Source organism: Leptopilina heterotoma, unplaced genomic scaffold, assembly GCF_015476425.1.
Source record: "Leptopilina heterotoma isolate Lh14 unplaced genomic scaffold, ASM1547642v1 Lhet_163, whole genome shotgun sequence".
Classification (NCBI taxonomy): Eukaryota; Metazoa; Arthropoda; class Insecta; order Hymenoptera; family Figitidae; genus Leptopilina; species Leptopilina heterotoma.
The window spans coordinates 373,529-396,511 of NW_025110879.1; the positions used below are offsets into that span (position 1 = coordinate 373,529).

General features: G+C 22.9%; 1 protein-coding gene across 9 annotated transcripts in view; it reads left to right on the forward strand.

Moving 5' to 3' along the window:
- Positions 1 to 22,983, forward strand: part of LOC122499040 (cAMP-specific 3',5'-cyclic phosphodiesterase, isoforms N/G) — a 340,358-nt gene that overhangs the window by 236,897 nt on the left and 80,478 nt on the right. The window contains exon 2 of one of the 9 annotated variants that reach the window (XM_043607094.1): positions 16,637 to 17,274. The exons of the other annotated variants lie outside the window; for them this stretch is intronic. Coding sequence (XP_043463029.1) covers positions 17,060 to 17,274 — 215 coding nt within the window. The 5' untranslated portion in view covers positions 16,637 to 17,059. The remainder of the gene's footprint in view (positions 1 to 16,636; positions 17,275 to 22,983) is intronic. 9 annotated transcript variants of the gene reach the window in all.

The window sequence follows — 22,983 nt, forward strand, 5'->3', positions numbered from 1 at the left end:
ATTTAAAAAAAGATTCTTTTTCGAAATTTGAAAATTAGAAATAGTATTTACATTTAGTATTAATATTAATAAAAATAAATAAATAATAAACGAAAGAGATAAATGAAAATAATATTACAATATTAAATAAATAAAATAAATGATAATAAAACAATGAAGTTAGTAATATAGAAATAAAAATAATTTTCAAAAGAATAAAAAAAAATTAATTAAGTATATTTATTTCACTCGAATAATTTTTTTTTTTTTGCAAAAAAGTTTCTGCTAATATAAGTTTTCACTCTCTCAATTCAGAAGTTTTCGATTTCAAGATGATTCTTGAAGCGTAATTCTCAATTTGAGGAAAGTGGAACCTCAAATTCTAATTAGTAGAGAGTAATTAATATCCAATGGAATGTTTTAATAATTAGAATCCAAACGGTTGACTTTTTGCTTATTTTGAATTAGCATACTCAAAGAATAAATTTACTTTATCCACCAAGTAATTCAAATTCTTTTTGAAATTATATTGAATTTAATTTTTAACGAATCTAAAGTAATTTTTAATTTTATTTTTTTAATTATTATTTTTTAATAAAATTTTGTAATACCATTTTTATTATAATTTTGATTACTATTCACAATAATCATATTGAGATCAAAACATTATGTTTCGTTTTTACTCACAATTATTATTATTCCTAACAATAATTATTTTTATTTGCTATTTAATTTTTTTAAATTAATAAATTAGTTAATTAAATATTTTGAACTATTATTAGGTATTAAATTTATTATTATTATTTATAAAAATGTTTAATTAATATTAATATTTTAATAAATATTTATTTATTATTCCTAATAATAATAATTAAAAATATTTAATGAACTAATTTATTAATTTTGAATAATTAAATAATAAAAACTTAAAAAGCGACTAAAAAAAGAAAATGCAATTAGTTTAGGGAATAATTGAATATTTAATAAATAATAGAGTATGGGAATTGTTTATGGTGAGTGACACTTTCTTTTGAATAGTAAACGTAATTGTGGTGAATAAATAGAGAGAAGAAAAATTCGAGCTATACTTAGTTCATGACTTCGATCGTTTTAAAGACAGTGAATTGACGTTTTTGGCATTGAAAAGCGCCCTTAAAATAGACAAAGCCATGGATAGAAATCTTAAGAGAGTGAGTTAGAAAGAGAGAGAGAGAGAGAGAGAAAGGCAATAGCACACAGAAATCTTTACCTTGACCGATAATGAAAATCGCGACGCAAATATTCAATATTACCTATCAAAAGAGGTTTTTCAGGACAACTGTGGAGATTTCATTTCGATAAAATATACACACAAAAACAACGACAGAGGAAATATTGAGAAAAAAAATGCATTTCATCGCAGCTTCGAGAGAAAATTTGATTACAAACAGTTTACAATTTTTTTTTCTATATATATATATATAAAGTGGAAAATTTAATTTTTTTACTCTTCATGTTTTTATCGTGCGAGCAATAAAATTATTTTCTATTGTTAAAAATAATTAAAAGAAATACACTCACTCTGGAAGGTTTAATTAATGAATTTAATATAATGAAAGTGAATGAAAATAGCAAAGAAAATAGGGAGAAAATTTACGTGGGAGATAATTGATCTTTTTTTATGTTACGAAGGTAAAGAAATTAACTTTGGATGTTTTTTTTTTCTTGACATTTCTTTTTTAAAATGAAAAAAAATTTATTTCGAGAGAGAAAATATTTAAGGAGAAGGGATTTTTTTATGAGCCTGGAAAAATAATTTTGTCGAGCAGAAAATTCTTTTTGTTTTTAATTACTTATTAATTATTATTATCGTTGTAGATTTTTTTTATTTTTATACACTTCGTGAAGCAGGGATTTTTCTTTATTATTATTTTTTAATTATATTAGTAGTAGTAAAGAAATATTAGTAGGTAATTGAAAAAAATATTTTAGTAGTTGAAAGAGAAATATTAGCAGTTATAATTAAAATATTAATAGTTAAAAAAAATATTAGTAGTTAAAAAAATATTAGTAGTTAAAAAAATAATACTAGTTAAAAAAAAGAATATTAGTAATTGAGAGAGAAAAATTAGTAGTTGTAAAAGAAATATTACTATAACTTGTAAAAGTCAGTTATCTCTATGATTGCAGGAATTCCAAAGCTATCATATTTCCTATGATATAATTTTCAAAATGAATTCTATGATATTCATTCAGAGAGAATGTTAATCCATACAGTAACAATACACCATTATCCTTTGAGCTCTAGTGTTCATACTCACGAAATTCTGTGAGGCTCTCCTCCAAAAGGAGAGTGAGAGAGATCGCGAGAGAATTTCCTGCTGCAGCGGCAATAATGAATGAGAAACTACATAACTTAGAAACTAATTAAGTCTTTAATTAATTTTCCTCAAATCTCGAGAAGTGTTTATTTATTTTCTCTACCAATAAAGATATTCATTGATATTCATTTTTTTTCTTCAAATCAAAATTTTACTAGAGAAACAAAAAAAATAGGAATTTGAATATTTTTTAACTAATAATAAATTCAGGGCTCGAACTAGGTCCGTAAATCCCGTAAAATTCAGTTTTTTTTTAAAAAAACAGGTCAATTTTAATCGAATTCCTCGAAAAAAGTAATTACTCTTAAAAATTTTATTAAAATTCGTCAAAAGAATTCAATTATTTAAAAATTTGTTGATAAAGTTCTTTAAATAAGAATTCAATTTTAAGAAACATATGCAATGTATTCAATAAATTGTTTTTTGTATTTTAATTAAAATTTTAGATTATAATTGAATACTAAAAGCATTAGAGCGTGAAATTTTAGAAGTAATTGAATTTTGAAAAGGTTTCAAATTGAAAGTTTTGAGAATCTGAATTTTTCATATTTTTAACTAACAATTCTATGGAAATAATTTTTTTGAGAAAATCATTTGTCCGTAAAGTCCGTATTTTTAAATACTTTCACTGGTTCGAGCCCTGAAAATAGGAAATTGAATATTTTTTTAACTAATAATAAGTTTATTATATTATAATTTATATTATATAGTTTATTTATTTATTTAGATGTATAAACGGGCGATAAACCCTTTACAAAGTATAAAGATGAGGACAAAAACTTGTCGTTTTTAAACATTTTTATAATTATAACCTAATAAATTTAACTATTTAATAATAGTATTTAATTTAAATACTATTATTTTTTTTAATTACTGTAGATATTATTTTAATAGCAGAAAGGTCAATTACTGATTTAAATTGGTTCAAAATAACTAATTAGATTTAGATTTAGAGAATTTAGATTTAGAGCAGCGTGAAAATTTGTGATTGCCAAAAAATCATTTAAAGTGTCGCAAAGTTTTATTTTAAAAAAATTAAAGAAAAATTCTTTTGGGGTAAAAGATTTTTGATTTTATCAATCCTAAATATGAAAAATTTTAAAAATTATTAATTACAATCATATTAGAATAATAAATTGTAATATAATACAATTGGAATATACTTATGATACAATTTTAATTAAACTTTCAATATATTTTAATATTTTAATTTTAAATTAATAAATTAATTAATTAATTTATTCATTTATTTATTAATAGAAGTGTTTACTTATTTGTTACTTTAAACTAACAGTTTTGTTTTGCAATACAAAAAAAGTGTAAACATAATGAACAAATGAACTCTCTATTGATTATGAGAGGATTGAAAAAAATGATAAAAATAAAGTAATATCTCGACATTGTTTTTGTTTCATTGACTAATTGTTATTAATTGGTTACAATATATATTTATCAAGTGATGTATGTGCGTTCTTAGCAAATGTTGTCCTAGTCATTTGTTTCTATAATTAAAGTGAACGCAGTTGTTGGCATATTTTTAGCACAATGGTCGTTTAGAATTGTCTCAGGAGCCAAAAGTCGTATAATATATATATTTTTTTATTCCTTTTTGTTAAACGATTATTACGCGAGTAGTCATGAGTTGATGGATTTATGATTTTTAAACGCACGAGAGACGTTTCCTCCCGATAAAAAAAACAGGAATTTTTGCAATTGTTTATACAATGCCATTGCGTTATTTTTTTTTCAATTGCAATTCTTCGTAGAAATTTAATTATAATTAACTAATTTTATTATAATATAAAATTAACCAATTTTTTTTGCCACATAAATAAATAAATTTACTTTCCGGAAACAGTATAAAAATTTTCCAGAGCAAAATTGCGGGAAACTGTTGCTAAATGCAGAATAGTTTCACTAACGAGTGTAGAGCGTGTAAATAATCCGTGTAATTAAAAAAACACTGGCGCGGTTTTTTTTTTTTTTTTGTAGGAAGAGTATAGAATATGTCCATTTTCGTAATTACGACTTTTGTATGAAGTAAATTTTTTTTTTTTCTTTTTTTGCTTTAGTGAGATTGGAAAAGTAATCGCGGAGAGGTAAAGGAACTCGTTGACTATTTGGCAATTTCAATGGAATTAAGTTTTCAGATAAAGATGTTATCAGTCATAGTTGAGAGTAGATATACTAGTCTAATTAGATTCATTTTGTAAAGTTGGTACTTGACCCAGTTTCTGACCTCACTTGCTGGCAAATGAGAATTATATAAAATTTTTTACATCAAACAACAATACCGCGTTCACAAGTTTTACTGCATTGTTTGCACTTTTTCTCCCTTGCACTATAGCAAAAAATTGACATAATAAATAGATACATATATACTTCTGAGTTTCGCGAGAGTAAATTGCCAAAAGTTTTCACAAAAAGACAATTTTTTTACTTGCTTTTTGAAAAAAATGTCATTTTCTCTATAGTTTGCTAAAAGGATTTGAAAAAGATTTGAAAATAATAAAAGGTTTCAAAAAGATTTGATTATAAATAAAGGTTTGAAAAAGATTTAATAAGAGAAAGGTTTTTAGAAAGATTTGAAAATGAATAAATACTAAATAAATAAATAATAAGTTTTAGAAAAGAAACACAAAGAAAGAAGGTTTCATTATTGCGCGTCAATTTTTGACAAAGAATTCGATTAAAGTTAGAAGAATAAACATCAGTCACTTATCCCATATGGACCATCTGGGATTGCAACTGTCTCGCGGTAGTTTGATTTGTCCCTTCTTCGCAGTTGTCGCCACCCTTCGCCCTCAAATCATTTTCCATCTCCGATTATTATTTTTTATTACAGGCTTCGCACTCATCTACTAAAACCTACTATTTATACTACTTTTTTTACTTTATGCTACTATTTAGATTCTTCTTTTAGATTTCAGCCACTAAAAGCTACTATTTTTTTTTTTTAGAATTTACACTAATTTGAATTCGCTAATACTAGAAATCTAAAAACTATTCTCAAAAATTATTATAAAATTCTTTAAAACGATTCAATTATTTTCAAAAAACATTAAAAATTCAATAATTATTCCCAAAACAATTCAATTATTGAAAAAAAAATTAAGGTATAAAATTCATTCAAAATTTAATTATTTTCACAAAAATAACAAAATTTTTCACAGAAATTCAATTCTTTTTAAACATTTTAATAAAATTTGTCACAATAATCACAATAATTCAATTATTTTCATAAATAATAAAATTCTTCTCAGAAATTAAATTATTTTTGTAAATTTTAATTATTTTCATAAATAATAAAATTTATTCATCTCATGATTTCAATTATTTTTAATACAATTTTTTACAGAAATTGTTTGAAATATGTAATTATTCTTAAAAATTTAATTTCAGTTTCTGGAAAAAATCAATTCAATTATGTCGACAAATAACAAAGTTATTCCCGAAAATTCAATTATTTTGAGGCATTTTAATCAAATTCTTTGCAATATTCAATAATTATCTTCATAAATAGCAATATTCATCACGAATTCAATTATTTTTAAAAGTAATAAGTTTCTTCTTGGAAATTCAATTATTTTAAAAAATTCTAATAAAATCGTTCGCAAGAATTCAATTATTTTCAAAAAAATTTAATAAACTACTACACAGACATTCAATTATTGTGAAAAATTTTAAGAAAATTCTTTGTATAATTTAATTATTTTTAAAAACTTTTCGCACATCAATGATTTTTAATATCTATTATTATTTTCATAAAATTTCTAAACAGAATTCAATTATTTAAACAATTTTTTGTAAAATTCTTCATGAGAATTCAATTCTTTTCATAAATAATAAAAATTTCTCAGGAATTCAATTATTTAAATTAGAATTTGCATAAAATTAGGCGAAAAAAATCAATTATTTAAAAATTTTTATAAAATTCTTCGCAATAAAAATAAAATTATTTTTATAAATATTTAAATTCTTTCATGAATAATAAAATTCGTTGCAGGAATTCAATTTATTAGCATAGGATAAAAAAAAAGTAAATATTTTTGATGAAATTTAGGAAAAAGTCAGGAAAATAAAATATAGAATGGAATTTTTGTCAGTTTTGTGAAGAAGTGTCTAAAATGAGTTTTTTTGGTCGTCAAGTTTAATTTTTCGATAGCTACTTTTTTAAATTAATTATCGAATCCGAAGTCTGTTATTATCATCTGTATTATTTAATTTATTTAATTAGAAGTTTATTTATTTATTTATTTATTGTGCAGGGAGAAAGTAAATAACAAAAATATATTTTTTTTATTCATAAACAGGACAATTTAATTATATTTTTATCGTTTATGAATAAAATAATAAACAAATGAAAATAAGGTGGAAACTATCAAGAACCATAACGAAATTTAAATAAATTTAAATTAAAAAACAATATTCTATTTAGAAAAAAAAATTTAATAACAATTTTAGAATTATTTATTAATTTAATTAAATTAGTTTAGGAATAATTAATTAATTAATTTTTATTAACCAGTCGATATTCGTAAATATTTTCTCGAACAGAATATAAAAAAATAGTAAAGTAATTAATAAAATAATTAATTAGGTAATACCGTAATAATAATAAAAAATTTAAGTAATTAAAACAAAAATTCATTAATTTTTGTCAACTAGTCGGCAGTCATCAATAGCTTCTCGAACAGAACATGAGAAAAAAAAATCTTGAAATGATTGTTTTTGTTGATTGTCATCTCTCGAAAAGTTTAATGAACATTTGTGTTTAATTAAACGAAATGTCATTCAACAATAATGGGTTTGTGTCAACCGCATTTATGATAATCCCTGTGCGTGGTTAACGCCTTTTTGTTGTATGTATGTATTTATATATATATATATATATATATATATATATATATATATATATATATATATATATATATATATGTATATATACGAGTATTGTGATGATGAGAATATTATTAATGTATTCTGTTTAGTTCCTTTTGCAAAGCGAGAATTCATGACACACGAAATTTAAATATTCATTTTTTCCCCTTTTTTTTGTAAACTCGTTCGATTATATACAAATGAGATTGTCTATTTAACGCAGTTATCGATGATTCGAATCATCCGTGTTTTTTCATTACATTTTTACTATCCCCTCTTTTAAATTTTTTCGACAACTGCGCATTTCTAGCCAGTTTCGTTATTTAAATTTTTTGTATAAATCTTTGTGTTATTGTTCTTGGTATTTTTTTGTAATTTTTATTAATGTTTTTTGAATCTATCATAAAATGTATTTTTAATGAATAATTTTTATTGTTCATTTTGTTTCTATATATCAATTTTTTATTCATTTATTTATTCATTTTCCTAAAATTTGTAAAATTCCATAATTTTGATAAAAGTTGGAAAATTGTAAAAAAATTAAGATTTTTTCTAATTAAGATTTTTCTATTTTCATAAGGAAATAATTTACATAATTTCTATTTCTTAATTACAATTGTTTTAATAAAATTCAAAGTTTTTCAAAAATAAAGGAAAAAATGTCTATAATTTACTTGAAAATGAAAATTTTTGAATTTTTAGAAAATAAAGGAAAAAATGTTCTGTTACATTTATTTACGAATTTCTTGAATTGCAAAATTATTCAAAAACATCAGTAACTTATTTTTTAAATAAATATTTGAATATTATTATTTTTTCATAGGAATAAAGATTTTAAAAAATCTCAAATTCAAACCTTTTTGAAATTAAACAATTTATAATAATATAAATTTTATATTAATTAAAAATTTATAAAAATAATTGAATAATTGCGAAGAAATTTATTTAAAAAAATTGTAAATAATTGAATTCTTGTGAAATTTTTATTGAAAATAATTAAAATGTTTGTGTACAATTTTATTAAATGTTTTTTTTTTTAGATATAATTGAATTCTTTTCGGAAAATTTTATAAAAATAGTAGATTTTGAAAAAGTAGAAAAATTTTCATAAATTTACTATTTCTTATCACAATTTGTTAACAAAATTTTGTTCATTTTTGAAAAAAAAAATAATTTGCATCATTTTTATACCAAAATTTAAAAAATTAATTTATTTATAAAACAGTTTTTGAAAAAAATTTTTAATATGTTTAGGAAAAAAATCCCTTTAATTTCTGTTTGTTAATTACGATTTTTAACTAGATTATTTTTAAAAATTTTGTTAAAAAATTTGCATAATTTCTTTTTTTTATTATAATTTTCTAACGAAATTTCAAGTATTGTTAAAAAAAATTTTTGAAAATTACTTTTATTAGAAAAAGAAATTTTAAGAAAATAACCTTTATTAGAAAAAAGAAAATTAGAAAATCTTCTTCATTAGAAAAAAGTTTCTTAGAAATTTACCTTTATTAGAAAAAAAATTTTTAGAAAATAAAAAATTAGAAAGTAGGGGAGAGTGGGGCAAAATGGGGTACCTTTTTGAAATTGGCTGTTTACAGAGAACCAAACGAATAAATCGATTCAGCTAAACTTCAGAATTCTTCTTTGTACACGGAGAGAAGAGTTGCAGTAAATGTGACAGAACGCGTTTAGTAAATCATTTAGTGCACCGGTTAGTGGCGCCAACTGTATGTTTAGTATAATACACTACGACACCTCTCTGTTTAGTAGAATATACTGTTTGCTCAGTGTATCTTACTATCTTACTAAACAGTGCAGTAGATGGCACTGTCTGTACCGTCAGTCCAAACCTAACGATTCTGTTTAGTAGATTTAACTGCCATGTCAGTAGAATCTACTACGCCCTTCTCTCCGTGTACACTTAGCTTTGAGGAAATTATGATAATAGCGGAGAAAAAAATTTTTGAAAGAACTTATATCGTATTTTCTGAGAAAGTGCTAAAATCCCATTTTGCCCCACCCGTGGGGCAAAATGGGGTGTCATCAAATAACTATACAAAACATGGAATATTTTTTCAAAATTCATTAAATTCTTGTTGTATGAGATTATAAATACAAACAAAAAGTAGGATTCTTTATTACTATGAAAAAACAAGTAATATTTATTATAATTTAACAAAAAAACATGGATATTGCAAAATATCGATATACCGATAATGAAACATCGATAGTATAAATTCCTCGAAGCAAAAATATCGATTCTTCTGCAGGAAACCTTTAAATATGCATAATATAATGTTTTTAAATAGTTTTAATGAAACGGCGTAGCTTCCGGCATGCCCCACACTTAGGTACCCCATTCTGCCCCACACTGCATATTAAAACAAAATGCAATGTTTACAAGTTATTGTAAACAATTAAACAATCTATTCTATTGGAAATTACTCTAGAATAAGTACTGAAAAAGATACCACACTTGCCAAATTAAATGCATTATCCCAAAAAGTTTGGTGAGCACTTTAATTTTGAAAAAAATTCATATTTTTTTTGCTTAAAACTTAAAAGTTGTATAACTTTCAAAAAAAAATTTTCTTTGGAGTGTCTTCATAATTAATAACAGTTTCTTATCAACATGAATGATATATGTCGAGGGAAAAAAAATTAAAAGTACCTATCATGAAAAAACAGAGGTACCCCATTTGACCCGCCTACCCCATTTTGCCCCACTCTCCCCTACTTATTTGTTTATTTATTTGTTTACTTATTTGTTTACTTATTTACTTATTTGTTTCTTTATTTGCTTACTTATTTGTTTACTAGCTGCGAACCCGTCTTCGACGTGTTTCTTAGTATTTTTATAGTTTTCCATATTGAGTATTGATTGGTATTTAACCAACTACATTTAAACTAATTTTCTTGATGATTATTAATATTAATTAATGAAGAAGAAAACGAAATTTTAAGGAAAGTAAAAAAATAATGTTTAGAATTTTTAAAATCGCCCTAATTGTGAAAACCATCATGGCTTAATAACGGCCCAGTACTGGCAAAGTTGTCACCTAGTCTTGGCCGATATTATTGGGACGACTCTTGTGGTGTTAATTACGGTTGAACGTCGGCAGACGTTAATGGCCCAATATTGACTGCCATTACTTACCCAGTATTGGCAAAATACAAAAACTAATATAAATTATTACATTTTTTATTAATTAACTGCGTCCCAATATTGGCAATTATATTTTGCCATCATAGCAGATACAAAATTTTTGCTATTAATGTGCCATTACTGAGCCGAGCAACGTCCCAATATTCTGAAACTGAAATTACCAACGTTTATTCGACGAAAATTTTTACTTTAGCTAATTGCTTATTTTAATATTAACGGCCCTTTAAAAAAATTACGAAAGGATCACGGATTTCCCGAAATTCCTGGAAATTCAACTAAATTATTGTTTCCTCGCCTCGCAAGCATTTTTTTCTCTTAATAATCAGAAGCCATTTAAAAAAATTGCAAGAAGATTTGAGGCGAGGAAAGTAGTGATTTTTATTTTTTTGTCACTGATTTTCCAAAAATCCCAGAATTCAGTTTTATCCAATACTTTCAATTACAACTTGCCATCATAGATAGAAAAGTTTAGCCTAATAATGTGCCACTATTGATTCGAGCTAAGTCCCGTTACCAGCAATGAGACGTTTTGAATGCCAGTATAGGACAAGTAGTTTTTGCCAGTTTTCTGCAGACATTCACTGAAAAAATTACATTCTAATTTTAAGAAAATCTTCTTAAATATGCGCCAAGAATATTCCCCACTTAGATTATGTGGAAAATATTCTTACAATAAGAAGAAAATTAGTATTGTAAGAATATTTCCCACTTAATTTAAGTGGGGAATATTCTTGGCGCATATTTAAGAAGTTTTTCTTAAAATTAGAATGTAATTTTTTCAGTGTTGACGGGCCCGTTTTGCACCATGTGGAGTTAACCACTATTGGTTGTTTTTGGCAAGTTTTTAAATCCCGTGCAGAAATTGCCCTAACAGGGCCCTGACCCCGGCCTGGTAGCTCGTCAAATCGGGCTTTACGCCATGGCGCCGGGCGGGTTCCCTGTTTCACCCCGGTCTGGACCCGGCCGGGCCCCTGTCAAAATTTCTACTCGGGATTATTCTCCAGGAGCTTAGTAAAACTAAAAAAAAATTCTTGTTAATTAAATTCGATAAAAAATATGAAACATTTTTATTTCAGTATTACTAAATTATCTTGGATCATAATTTCTAAAAACAAAAAACATCTTATTTAAAAATAATAAGTAGGTAAAATCAAAAAAATTAGATATCAATATTTTCAATTTTTATATGTAAAAATAATTGAACTTTTAAATTTTAGATTTAAAATTCCTATTTTTTTCTATTTTTATGATAAAATTGAAATTAGAATTACCAAGAAAACAAATTAATTAATTAATTAGAAAATATCAATACCAACTTATTAATGCAAGAATTAATCAATATTTAACCCTTTGAGTAGCAGTGTTACATTTAATTCATATGAACATTTTTTTCTTAACTCCTGCATAACTTTCTTGATTTTAAAAACTGAATATTGAAACAATATTTTAGTCTAATGTAGCAAATTTCTTACTTTACATACTGGTCTTTAAATAAAAAACTTCAATAACTTTCCCTGAAAAGCTTGCTTAAAAATCAAGAATCTTCATTTTTGTAAAAAAAAATTTGATCAGAAAAAACGAAAAAAAATTTTCAAAATACGTCTTTTTTAAAAATTTTATTTTAGATACGGGTTGTATTTATCTAAAAAAGTTAGCTAAGGATAGTTTTGCATCCATTTTATAAAAAAAAAATTTTTCATTTTTTTGATTTTTCGAATTTTTTGAAAAAATGTGATAACTTTCGTTCAAGTTAATATTTTTTAATCGGATAAGGCTATAATTTTAAGTTACGTTAATACCTAATAGACTGCCAAGTTTCACTTTAAGCGGTAAAACCGTTTTGAAGTGATGCGCGAACAAAGTTTTGCATACAGACAGACAGACAGAAATTTTTTTTTTTACATTTTTCGAATTCTCATGTCTCAAAACGAAAAAATATATAAAAATTTTCAAGCTTGGAGCATTGTACAGACAGAAGTCTGATTTTATTAATATAGATTTATTTCTTTACTTATTTATTTGATTATTTATTTACTGATTTGTTTATTTATTTAATTATTTACTTATTTATTTAGTATCAAATAGCCTTGCTTATTAATTAAAGAATTTAAATTATTATTAAATTAATAAATAGCTAAATTTGATTTAATTAAAGTGAATCAAATTTACTCTTTATTAATTTGATTTACCCTTATTATATTGATTTCCCTTTTGTTAAAAATATACAATATTATATTACGACAGTCGCGTTATTTATTAATTATTATTTATCACTGTAGAGAGTAAATTTATTGTGACCCCTAATATTTCAAAATAATGATCATGATCGTGCCATTTAACCTTTCTTTCCGTAAAAATTGATTAATTAAAAAAGAAAAAAAACTGAAATACATATATCGAGTCTGAAAACTTTTATCTCATAGAAAATAAAATCAAGAATTGGACATTTTTTTTCAATTTCCTTTTATTTTTAATTAGAAATTTGTCCTATCGATTTTATTTTGATGTATATTTTTTTTATCACGCCAACTGAGGCACGCAATTTATTGGACGATAAAATAGTTTTCAGTTTACACAATTTGGGAAAAATTTTTATTTTTTTTAGGAGCAATTGAAAAAATAGAATATAATAAGTCAACAAAATGAGTATATTTAGGAGTTAAATAAATAAATAAATGAGAAAAATAAATAAATAAATAAATTAATTATTAATTCATTCATTTAAAGAAAAATAAATATGCAAAGTATCGTATTGTTTAAAAGGTAGAATATCTTTTTTCGTCTCTAGTCCTGAAGATGAAAAAATTAAGTTCTTTCGTAAAATGCAATTATTTTTGTTGCAAATTTCAATTTTTTTTTTCTTCTAAATATCAAATAGTATAAAATTATAAAGGTTGTAGGTGAAAAAGAAAGTGTATGAGCGAGAGAAATAACCTTGACCTTTGTCAGTGACTGAAAATAACACCGTGCATTCAAGAATATGTGGAATCATATTCTATTGTTGAAGTTTTTGAGCGCAGCTTTAAACTGTCATAGTGTATGAATGATTTTGTTGTAAAAAGTTTTTAGAGAGCTTGAGGTAGAGTAGAAAAAAAAATTCCTGATTATATATGAATACATTTGACACGAGCGCGTAACTTTTTTTTATTACCAATATAAATCAGAGAAAAGTAAATTCTACTTTCCTCTCTTTCTGACTCAATATTATCATACTCGGCATTGTTTTTAATTAAAATTTTTTTGCATTTAGATTTGAAGATATTTCTTTTTATTGTAATTTTTGTCGATAATCTTTAATACGAAGGGAGTTTTTTTTTCTTTTTAATTAGTTATTTTTCCTGATTAGTTTATGATTTTGGTTTAATACATTAAATTTGAAACAGTTTTTTCGAAACGTTAAAAAATATTAAATATAAAAAAATTCAATGTAAAAATTAAAAATGTTAAATTAAAAAATTGAACAGGGTTGCCACAGATAAGGAAAATCAGGGAAAAGTCAGGAAAAGTAGAATTGGTCAGGGAAATCAAGGAAAAGTCAAGGAATTGTATAAAAAGTAATAGCAAAAATTTAATTTTTAGAAATCATGAGAAAATACTGAATTTTGTTTTTTTTAATTTTTGTTTGCCTCATAAACTATGAAATTACCACGAATTCTAAAACAAAATCTTAAATTTTTTCCATTTCTGCCAATAATTTAATTTTTGAAGAACAATCATAAAATTATTACTTTTAGAAATTATTTAATGAATAATTTTACTTGAAAATTTCAAAACTAATTGAATTTTATACGAGTTGCGTTTACAATTCTCAAAAATAAATGAATTTCAATGGTTTCAATTTTAAATTTTCAAAAATTTGAATTTTGAATGATTTTCAATAAAATTTCTCAAAAGAATTAAATTATTCTTAAAATTTTTGATTAATTTACTTGCAGAATTTGAATTATTCAAAAATTTAAAAAAATTCTCGTCAAAATTTCAATTAGGTATATTCTTATAAATAATAAAATTTTTCTTCGAAATTCAATTATTTTCAAGAATTTTAATAATATTCTTGTTAAAATTTCAATTATTTTCAAAAATTTTCCTCAATTCGATGATTTTCAATATCCACTATTTCAATAAAATTTTATAAAAGAATTCAATTAATTACAAATTTTTTATAAATTTCTTCGCACAAATTTAATTATTTTCATAAATAATAAAAATTTCACAGTACCTAATTCAATTATTTACAAATTGTTTATAAATTTCTTCGCAATTATTCAATTATTTTCATAAATAATAAAACTGATCGCAAGATTTCAATTATTTATTATACAATTTTAATCGCATTCTTCGAAAAATTATTCTTAAAAATTTTATTAATATTCGTCGAAAGAATTTAATTATTTAAAAATTTATTGATAAAATTCTTTATAAGAATTCAAATTCGAAAAGCATTCAATTATTCAATAAATTATTTATTTTTTAAATTTATTATTTAAATAATTGAATTCTTGTATAATTTTCAAATAAAAACTGATATAAAAATGAATTTCAGTTAAAATTTTAGATAATAATTGAATATTAAAAGCATTAACGTGAATTTTTAGAAGTAGTTGAATTTCGAAAGGGTTTCAAAAAAAATGTTTGGAAATCTGAATTTTTCATACTTTTTAACTAAGAATATTCTGTAGAATGAAATATTTTGTTTTTTTAAACAGTTAGTTATTAATTTAGTTTAATTCTAATATTTTTTGAAATCAGTTCGATTTTTTATTATTTATTTAATTCTTCATTATTTAATTATTAAAATTAATAATTCTGCACAAGCATTCAATTATTTTTATAAATAATAAAAATTTCAGTAACAATATTCTTATAATATAAAATAATGATTTTATCACTCGGTCATCTTTAATTAATTATAAAACACGAAGAAATCGATCACTCCGAGTCGAAGACTCGGAGCAATCGATATCTTCGTGTTTTATAACAATATTTTTAAAGTTGTTTAATTTCAAAAAGGTTTGATTTTGAATGTTTAGAAAAATTTTAATTCCTATTGAAAAATAATCATTAAATGATTTTTAGTTTTTTAACTACTTTTTGGTAGTAGTCAATACAACTTTTTAAATTCAGTTGACCATGATTTCTCAAAAATTTTAATAAGTCCAAAAAATAAATTTTGAATCTTACCAAATTACGACAAAACAACTCTAATAATTAGTTTTTAAAAATATATGTTATTAATGTAATTTTTTGAAAATAATTGTATTTCTTAAAAGAATTTTTGTATAATTTAAAAAAACTAATGAATTTTTTAATGAATTTTAATTAAAAAATTTTGAACATTATTGTTTTCTCTAAAATGTTAAAAATAATTCTAAAATATTATTATTTTTGGAAATATATAATTGAAAATATTAAAAATATTGAATTTTAAAAAATTAGAAATTTATTTTTATTTTTAAATTTACCTTTAAAGATTTTTCATTAAAATTTTTGATAATTCAATTATTTTCAAAATTTGCAATTAAAATTCTTCAAAAGTTGATTTTCAAAAATTGTAACAAAATACTTGAAATAAATTATTAATTATTTTCAATTAAATTTTACTAAAAATTTTAACTATTCAAAAACAATTTTTGAAAGATTTGTTTATTTTTTGCATTACACCGAAAAAAAAATAATTTCAATTTTAGGCTATTTCTCTTCTTTTGCAGCATTTCTTCCTCTTATATATGGGCATTAAAGTTTTCATTTCTAATTGGGAGGATTTTCCTCTTTTATATTTTCCATTAGATGTCACTTTTTAAACAGTTTGAAGCTGCGTTCAGAAAAACAAAAAACAACTTAAAAATCTTCTTTCTAGTATAAATTTGTTTCAATTTGAGAGGAATAATTTCAATCAAAGAGGAAAGATTAAAATTCATCTTTTAGTTAAAAAACTTTCAAATATAAACAAAAACTCTTTTTTGTAAATAAATATTCGCATATTAAAAGTAAAATGTAAAAATAATTGTTAAGCGGAATTTTCTTCTCACTTTGAGATTTTATTTTTTTCGGTGTAGAAAAATGAAAATAATTTGCACTTTTTTACTAAAAATTGTGGTATTTTGTTGCAATGTTTGGAAGAAAAGTCGAAAAAGTCTCAATTTTCTTAATTTCCCTGTTCATGACATTTACCTGACTTAACTGACAAGAATCTTGTTTTAATCATGGAAATTTGATCATTTATCACCTGTAAATCATGTAAATTTTGTAGAAACCCTGAAAATTTTTGAAAATACTTGACGCAAGGACGAGAAGCTAGCAACTCTTTTTGGAAATAGAAATAATAATTGAAAGTGTGCTTTTGTTAATAACTTAATACTATAGTAATAAAAAAGTGAAAGTGAACATTGAATGCGCGAACAAAAAGACAAAAGACTTGAGCCTCATGCAGAAACAAAGACGTATCATCATCGATATAGAAGAGCCTCATCGAGATCGACGAAACAATTACACGAATATTCATTATTTTGCAAACGAAACGATGGAAAAAGAAAGTACATGAAAGTGTATCGCCACTGTACTGGAGGAGGAATATCCCGGCGATTTGGTGCTTCCTTCGAGAATAACGTTGGAAGCACGCCAAGGAGGAGAATGTCGAGACGAAAGTTCATTTGATAGAGCGCCAATATTGAGGATGTCAGGATCAAGTGGTGGACTGTCGGAATTAATGGCGCCTACAGGTGGATTAAAGAGATGCGGAGGCGGAATGAGTTCACCATCGCTTGGCGCTGGTTTAACATCAAGTGGAGGACTCCCACGAACTTTGTCCACCTCCGCCCTCAGGGTTCGACCTCAACGAAGGCCTGTCTTTTGGGAGTATTGCTTTGAAACTCCACCAAAGAGGGATTTGTAAGTTTCTACCCCCTCATCATCATGTCATACTGTATGTTCTAGGTAATGCTTCCCTCTCTTCCAAATTATATATAGATTTTCCCTCAAGATTTTAGTCTCGAGAACTTTTCGAATACGACGCTTGTGCTTGTCCTTTAATAAATAATTAGTTCAAGCCCCACTTGAATTTTCAATGAAAAATTCTCCTATTTTGGGTCACGTGGATTCAGTTTAGCTACTTTGGGATTCAGGCAAAATTTTCTTCTTTAGGGAAAATCAATTTGACTTGTCGTGAATTCGTGATCGTGAAGAAAGGAAGCTAAGAAGTAAAATTTTATAGGTTATGTTTGTTTTCTTTTTAACTTGAATAAAGAATTCTTCTTTAATTTTGGAAAATGAATGAAATTTTTAATCATTTTTATGCAACTTAGGTGTATTATGGTCACATTCTCTACCTGTTCAGGTGCATTAGTTCCTTCTTATAACCAATAAAGTGTACTTTATTGACCGTTGCTCGCAGGTCACTAAAGTACTCATTATTACCCTAGGGCAATCTTCGTGACGCGTCAGAAATATTTTCTCTCTAAATTTTAATTAGTTAAAAATAACTAATTTAATAGTTAGTAAGTGATGCAAATAGTAATAATTTACTAATGAAATAGTAAATAATAACTAATTATCAGTTAAATTCACTTTTAGGTTATGTAAGAACAACTAAAATTTTTGGTAACTAATTCAATTTGATCAAAAATTGGAATATTTTTGGAGTTATTTCTTAATTAACTGTAATAATCGTCTTATTTATTCTTTTATTAATTCTGTCTGTCCACATTTTAAAGTTAGTTTTTGTATATGCTTTTGTTTTTGTTTTCCTTAAAAAATATTGTTTGACAAATCGAAAATATGCAGGTATTTTTTTATGATTCATATAATAAAATAATATTACAAATTAGAAAATTTTAAAAAAATGATGATTAACAAATGAAAAATTTACCCATTTTGTTTATTATATACTTTTTTTATAACAAATTTTGTTTGACTGATCTAAATTATGCAAATTTTTCTCTTGTTTATTTATAAAAAATCAAAATTTGTTAAAAAATTATGATTAAGAAATAGTAAATAAAAACCTATTTTATGCATAATTTTTATTTCTCAATAACAATATTGTTCACAAATTCATTCATTTATTTTGGGGGAAAAAAACATCACATATTCCCGTTTCTTAATATTTCTGTAGAAAATTTTCAATTTTCATAAGGGAATAATTTACATTATTTCAATTTTTTAATTACAATTGTTTTAATAAAAATCAAAGTTTTTTAAAAATAAAGGAAAAAATGTTTATAAATTCTATTTGTCAATTACAAATTTTTATTGAAAATGAAAATTTTTTGAATTTTTAGAAAATAAAGGAAAAAATTTTACTCAAAAAAAATGTTCCGTTACATTTTTACGAATGTCTTTAATTGTAACATTATTCAAAAACATTAATAATTTCTTTTTTAAATAAATATTTAATTATTATTATTTTTCCACAGGAATTAAGACATTCAAAAATTCCAAATTCAAACCTTTTTGAAATTAAACAACTTATAAAAGTATTTTGCTATAAAACATGAAGATATTGATTGCTCCGAGTCTAAGACTCGGAGTGATCAATTTCTTCATGTCTTATAATAATTAATAATAATTGAAAATTTATGAAAATAATTGAATTATTGCGAAGAAATTAATAAAAAATTGTAAATAATTATTGAATTCCTGTGAAATTTTTATTATTTTTGACAATAATTAAATGTTTGTGTACAATTTTATTAAACTTTTTTTTTAAATAATTGAATTTTTCACGGAAAATTTTATTAAAATAGTAGATATTGAAAATAATTGAAATTAGGACACGAATTTTATTGTCATTTTTGAAAATGATTTAACTTTGGGAAAATTTTTGTTATTTATAAAGAGAATTGTGATTTTGACAAGAAATTTTTTTTAATTTTAAACATAATTGAATTTTATGAGAAGAATTTTATTACTTTTGAAAATAATTGAATTTCTGCAATAAATTATTTTCAATTTCTTCAAAATTGAATTATTTAAGTGTTTTCAACAAAAATTTGAATTTAAATTTTTTAAATTCTATTATTTTTAAAATTGCTAATTTTATTTACAAAAAGGAAGGAAAAAGTTAGACGCGCGCTTTAGCGCGCGAATTGTTGCTAGTTATAAAATAATCTTCGTATTTCATTCTTTCATTAATTCTATCTGTCCACATTTTGAAGTTAGTTTTTGTATATGCTTTTGTTTTTGTTTTCTTTAAAAAATATTGTTTGACAAATCGAAAATATGCAGGTATTGTTTCATGCTTTATAATAAAATAATATTTGAAATTAAAAAATTGCTTTTTATTTATGAAAAATATAGAAAATTGTTAATTTGTTAAAAAATTATGATTAAGAAATAGGAAATATATACACATTTTATGCATAATTTTTATTTCTCAATAAAAGTATTGTTCACAAACTGATTCTTCTCTTTGGGGGGAGAAAAACATTACATATTCCCGTTTCTTAATATTTTTGTAGAAGATTCTCAATTTTCATAAGGAAATAATTTGCATCATTTCTATTTCTTGATTACAATTGCTTTAAGAAAATTCAAAGTTTTTTAAAAACAAAGGGAGAAAATGTTTATAAATTCTATTTGTCAAAAGAAAATTAAAAAAAATAAAAAAAAAATTTTTAAATGAAAATGGAAATTTTTAAATTCTTAGAAATTAAAGGGAAAAATTTTACTGAAAAAAATATTCTGTTAAATTTATTTACGAATTTTTTTAATTGTTAAATTATTCGAAAACATCAATAACTTCTTTTTTAAATAATTATTTAATCATTATTATTTTTTCATAGGAATTAAAATTTTTTAAAACATTCAAATTCAAACCTTTTTGAAATTAAACAACTTAAAAACGATTAGATACTCAAAAAAATGTTCTATTACATTTAATTACAAATTTATTCAAAAATAAAAATATTACAAAACATCAATAACTTCTTTTTTAAATAAATATTTAATGATTATTTTTCCATAGGAATTAAAATTTTTCTAAACATTCAAATTCAAACCTTTTTGAAATTAAACAACTTTAAAAATATTGTTATAAAACACGAAGATATCGATTGCTCCGAGTCGAAGACTCGGAGTGATCGATTTCTTCGTGTTTTATAATTAATTAAAGATGACCTAGTGATAAAATCATTATTTTATATTATAAGAATATATTGTTACTGTAACTTCTTCAAAATTATTTTCTTCATTTCAATTTACTTATTATTTTCTAGAATTTTTAATTATTTTTTATGAAAATATAATTGAACTATTACGAAAAAATTTATAAAAAAATGTGTAAATATTAATTTTGAATTCTTGTGAAATTTTTATTATTGAAATGAGAAAAATTTTTGAAAATAATTGAAATTAGGTCAAGAATTTTATTGACATTTTTGAAAATAATTGAACTTTAAGGAAGAATTTTGTTATTTATAAAGAGAATTGTGATTTTGACAAGAAATTTTTTTTAATTTTGAATATATTTGAATTTTATGTAGAATTTCTGCAATTATTTGTAATTTCTCCAAAATTGAAATTTTTTTTAGTGTTTTCAACAAAAATTTGAAGAAAAAAAATTATTATCTACTAATAATTTGTTATTTTTTTTACAAATTACTGAAGCAAAAAGTCAGCCACGATTTTCCTATAATAATTAGTTTTTTGCACAGAAAAAAAATTTTTCTTAATTTAAAGAAATTAGTTTCTTAAACTTGGTTCGTTTCATCAGAAATAAATTTTTCTTTAAATTTAAAAGAGGATTTTTGATTCAAAGAAAATTTCTTTAATTTAAACAAATTTTTCTTGACTTAAACAAATTTTCTTTGAATCTAAGAAATTTCTTCTTTAAATTAAAGAAATGATTATGTGTTGATAAAAAGTGAAAGAAATAATTCTGTGATTTAAAAAGGAAAATTTCTTTGAAACTAAAAAATTGTTTTTTGAAACAAATGAATTTTTTTTTTAATGAAAGAAATTTATTTTGAATCAAATAAATTTTTTTAAATCAAACAATTTTTTTTTTTATTCAAAGAAAAATTAATTTTTAATCTTAGAAATAAGTCAAAGCAAATGGTTTATTTAAATGAACAAAAAATGTGACTTTTCTTCGTACAAAATGCAACTTACTTTGATTTTTGTTTTGTAAAAAATAACTATAGCCAAATTAGATAATTACATTTTTGAAATACATTATTTAAAAGTTATTGAAAACAATTGATTTTTCAAGTTATTTATTGAAATTTTGGACTTGCAAATCTTGAAGAGTTTTAATTACAAATTTTAGAATTTTAAAACTATTTTTTGAAAAAGTAATTTTCTTAGATTATTTTTATTTTATTTCTTTTTAAATTCAATTACTTTCGAATATTTTGAATGAAACATTTCAAAAATCCAAATATCTACAGAAAATTAAAAATATTTTTTTAAAATAGTTTGTATTCTAAAAAATTTTAATGAAAAACCTTTGGATTAAATTCGAAAAGTTTCCAAACGATCTGAATTTTCTAAATAAAAATTTGAAAATAAGAATTATTTTCAACCATTAATTTTATTATAATCAGGGAAAATTCACTTTTCGCATATATGTTGAATATAATTTAGAATAGGATTCAAATTCCAATATTTAGTCTTTATGACGTAAATTCTCAAGTTATTAATCCTCCAATTGCCTTATGCAGTTATTAATTAAATATATAGGAGGGTTAAAGTTTTAAACGTTCAAATGAACGAAATTTATTTATTTCTTCTTCAAATTAAATTTTTATTACTATAATTTTGCGTCACTATTAAGCAAATTAATTATAATGTTTCTGAATGTCAAATTTGAGTTTTTAATTTGAATTGTAATCAATAATCTATGAAAATATTTTTAACAAAAAATATTTCGTTCATTTGAATGTTCAAAACTTTTTGTTCATAAATATATATCATTCGATCGATGCGAGAAACTTTCTATGTGCAATTTAATGCAAAGTAAATAGTTGAAAATCAATATTATTTCTTATTTTTATAATAAAAAGGGAAGACTTTCTGAAAATTTGTTCAAAATGAAATGTAAATAATTAAATGGAAAGAATAAAGCTTTTGACAATAATGAGAAAGTATTTATTTTGAAATAAGAATAAATGAAAAATTATCAAATTAATTAAATAAAAAATTGTGAAAATAAAATTAGAGAATTATTATTATAAAACAATAAAATGTTAAGAATGTATTATAAATAAATAAATAAATAAATTAATTATTCACCTTAAAAATAGTGCGAGTTGAAAAAATAAATCCATTAGAAAAACTTTTGTCCTTCAATGGAAAAAAAATTTAGCCAAATATTTTATTTTGAGAAAAATATATATGTGGGTAATATAGTCCATTATATGCTAAAATGTACATTTTTTATAAAGGGAAAAAATTGTGTACTCTCTTTCTCTCCATCTGCTTATTAATTAACGAAATTAATTACAATAATGAATATGAAAATATTCTCTCAATTTTTAGCTGATATTTTTTCTAATAATAATACATTTTTAACCGAAAAATTTGATTATTGAAAATTTTCTTTTTGTACCAAATTTTTGAATAAATACCCGAGTCGAAATTTAGACCCTACTTAGCCTCTGA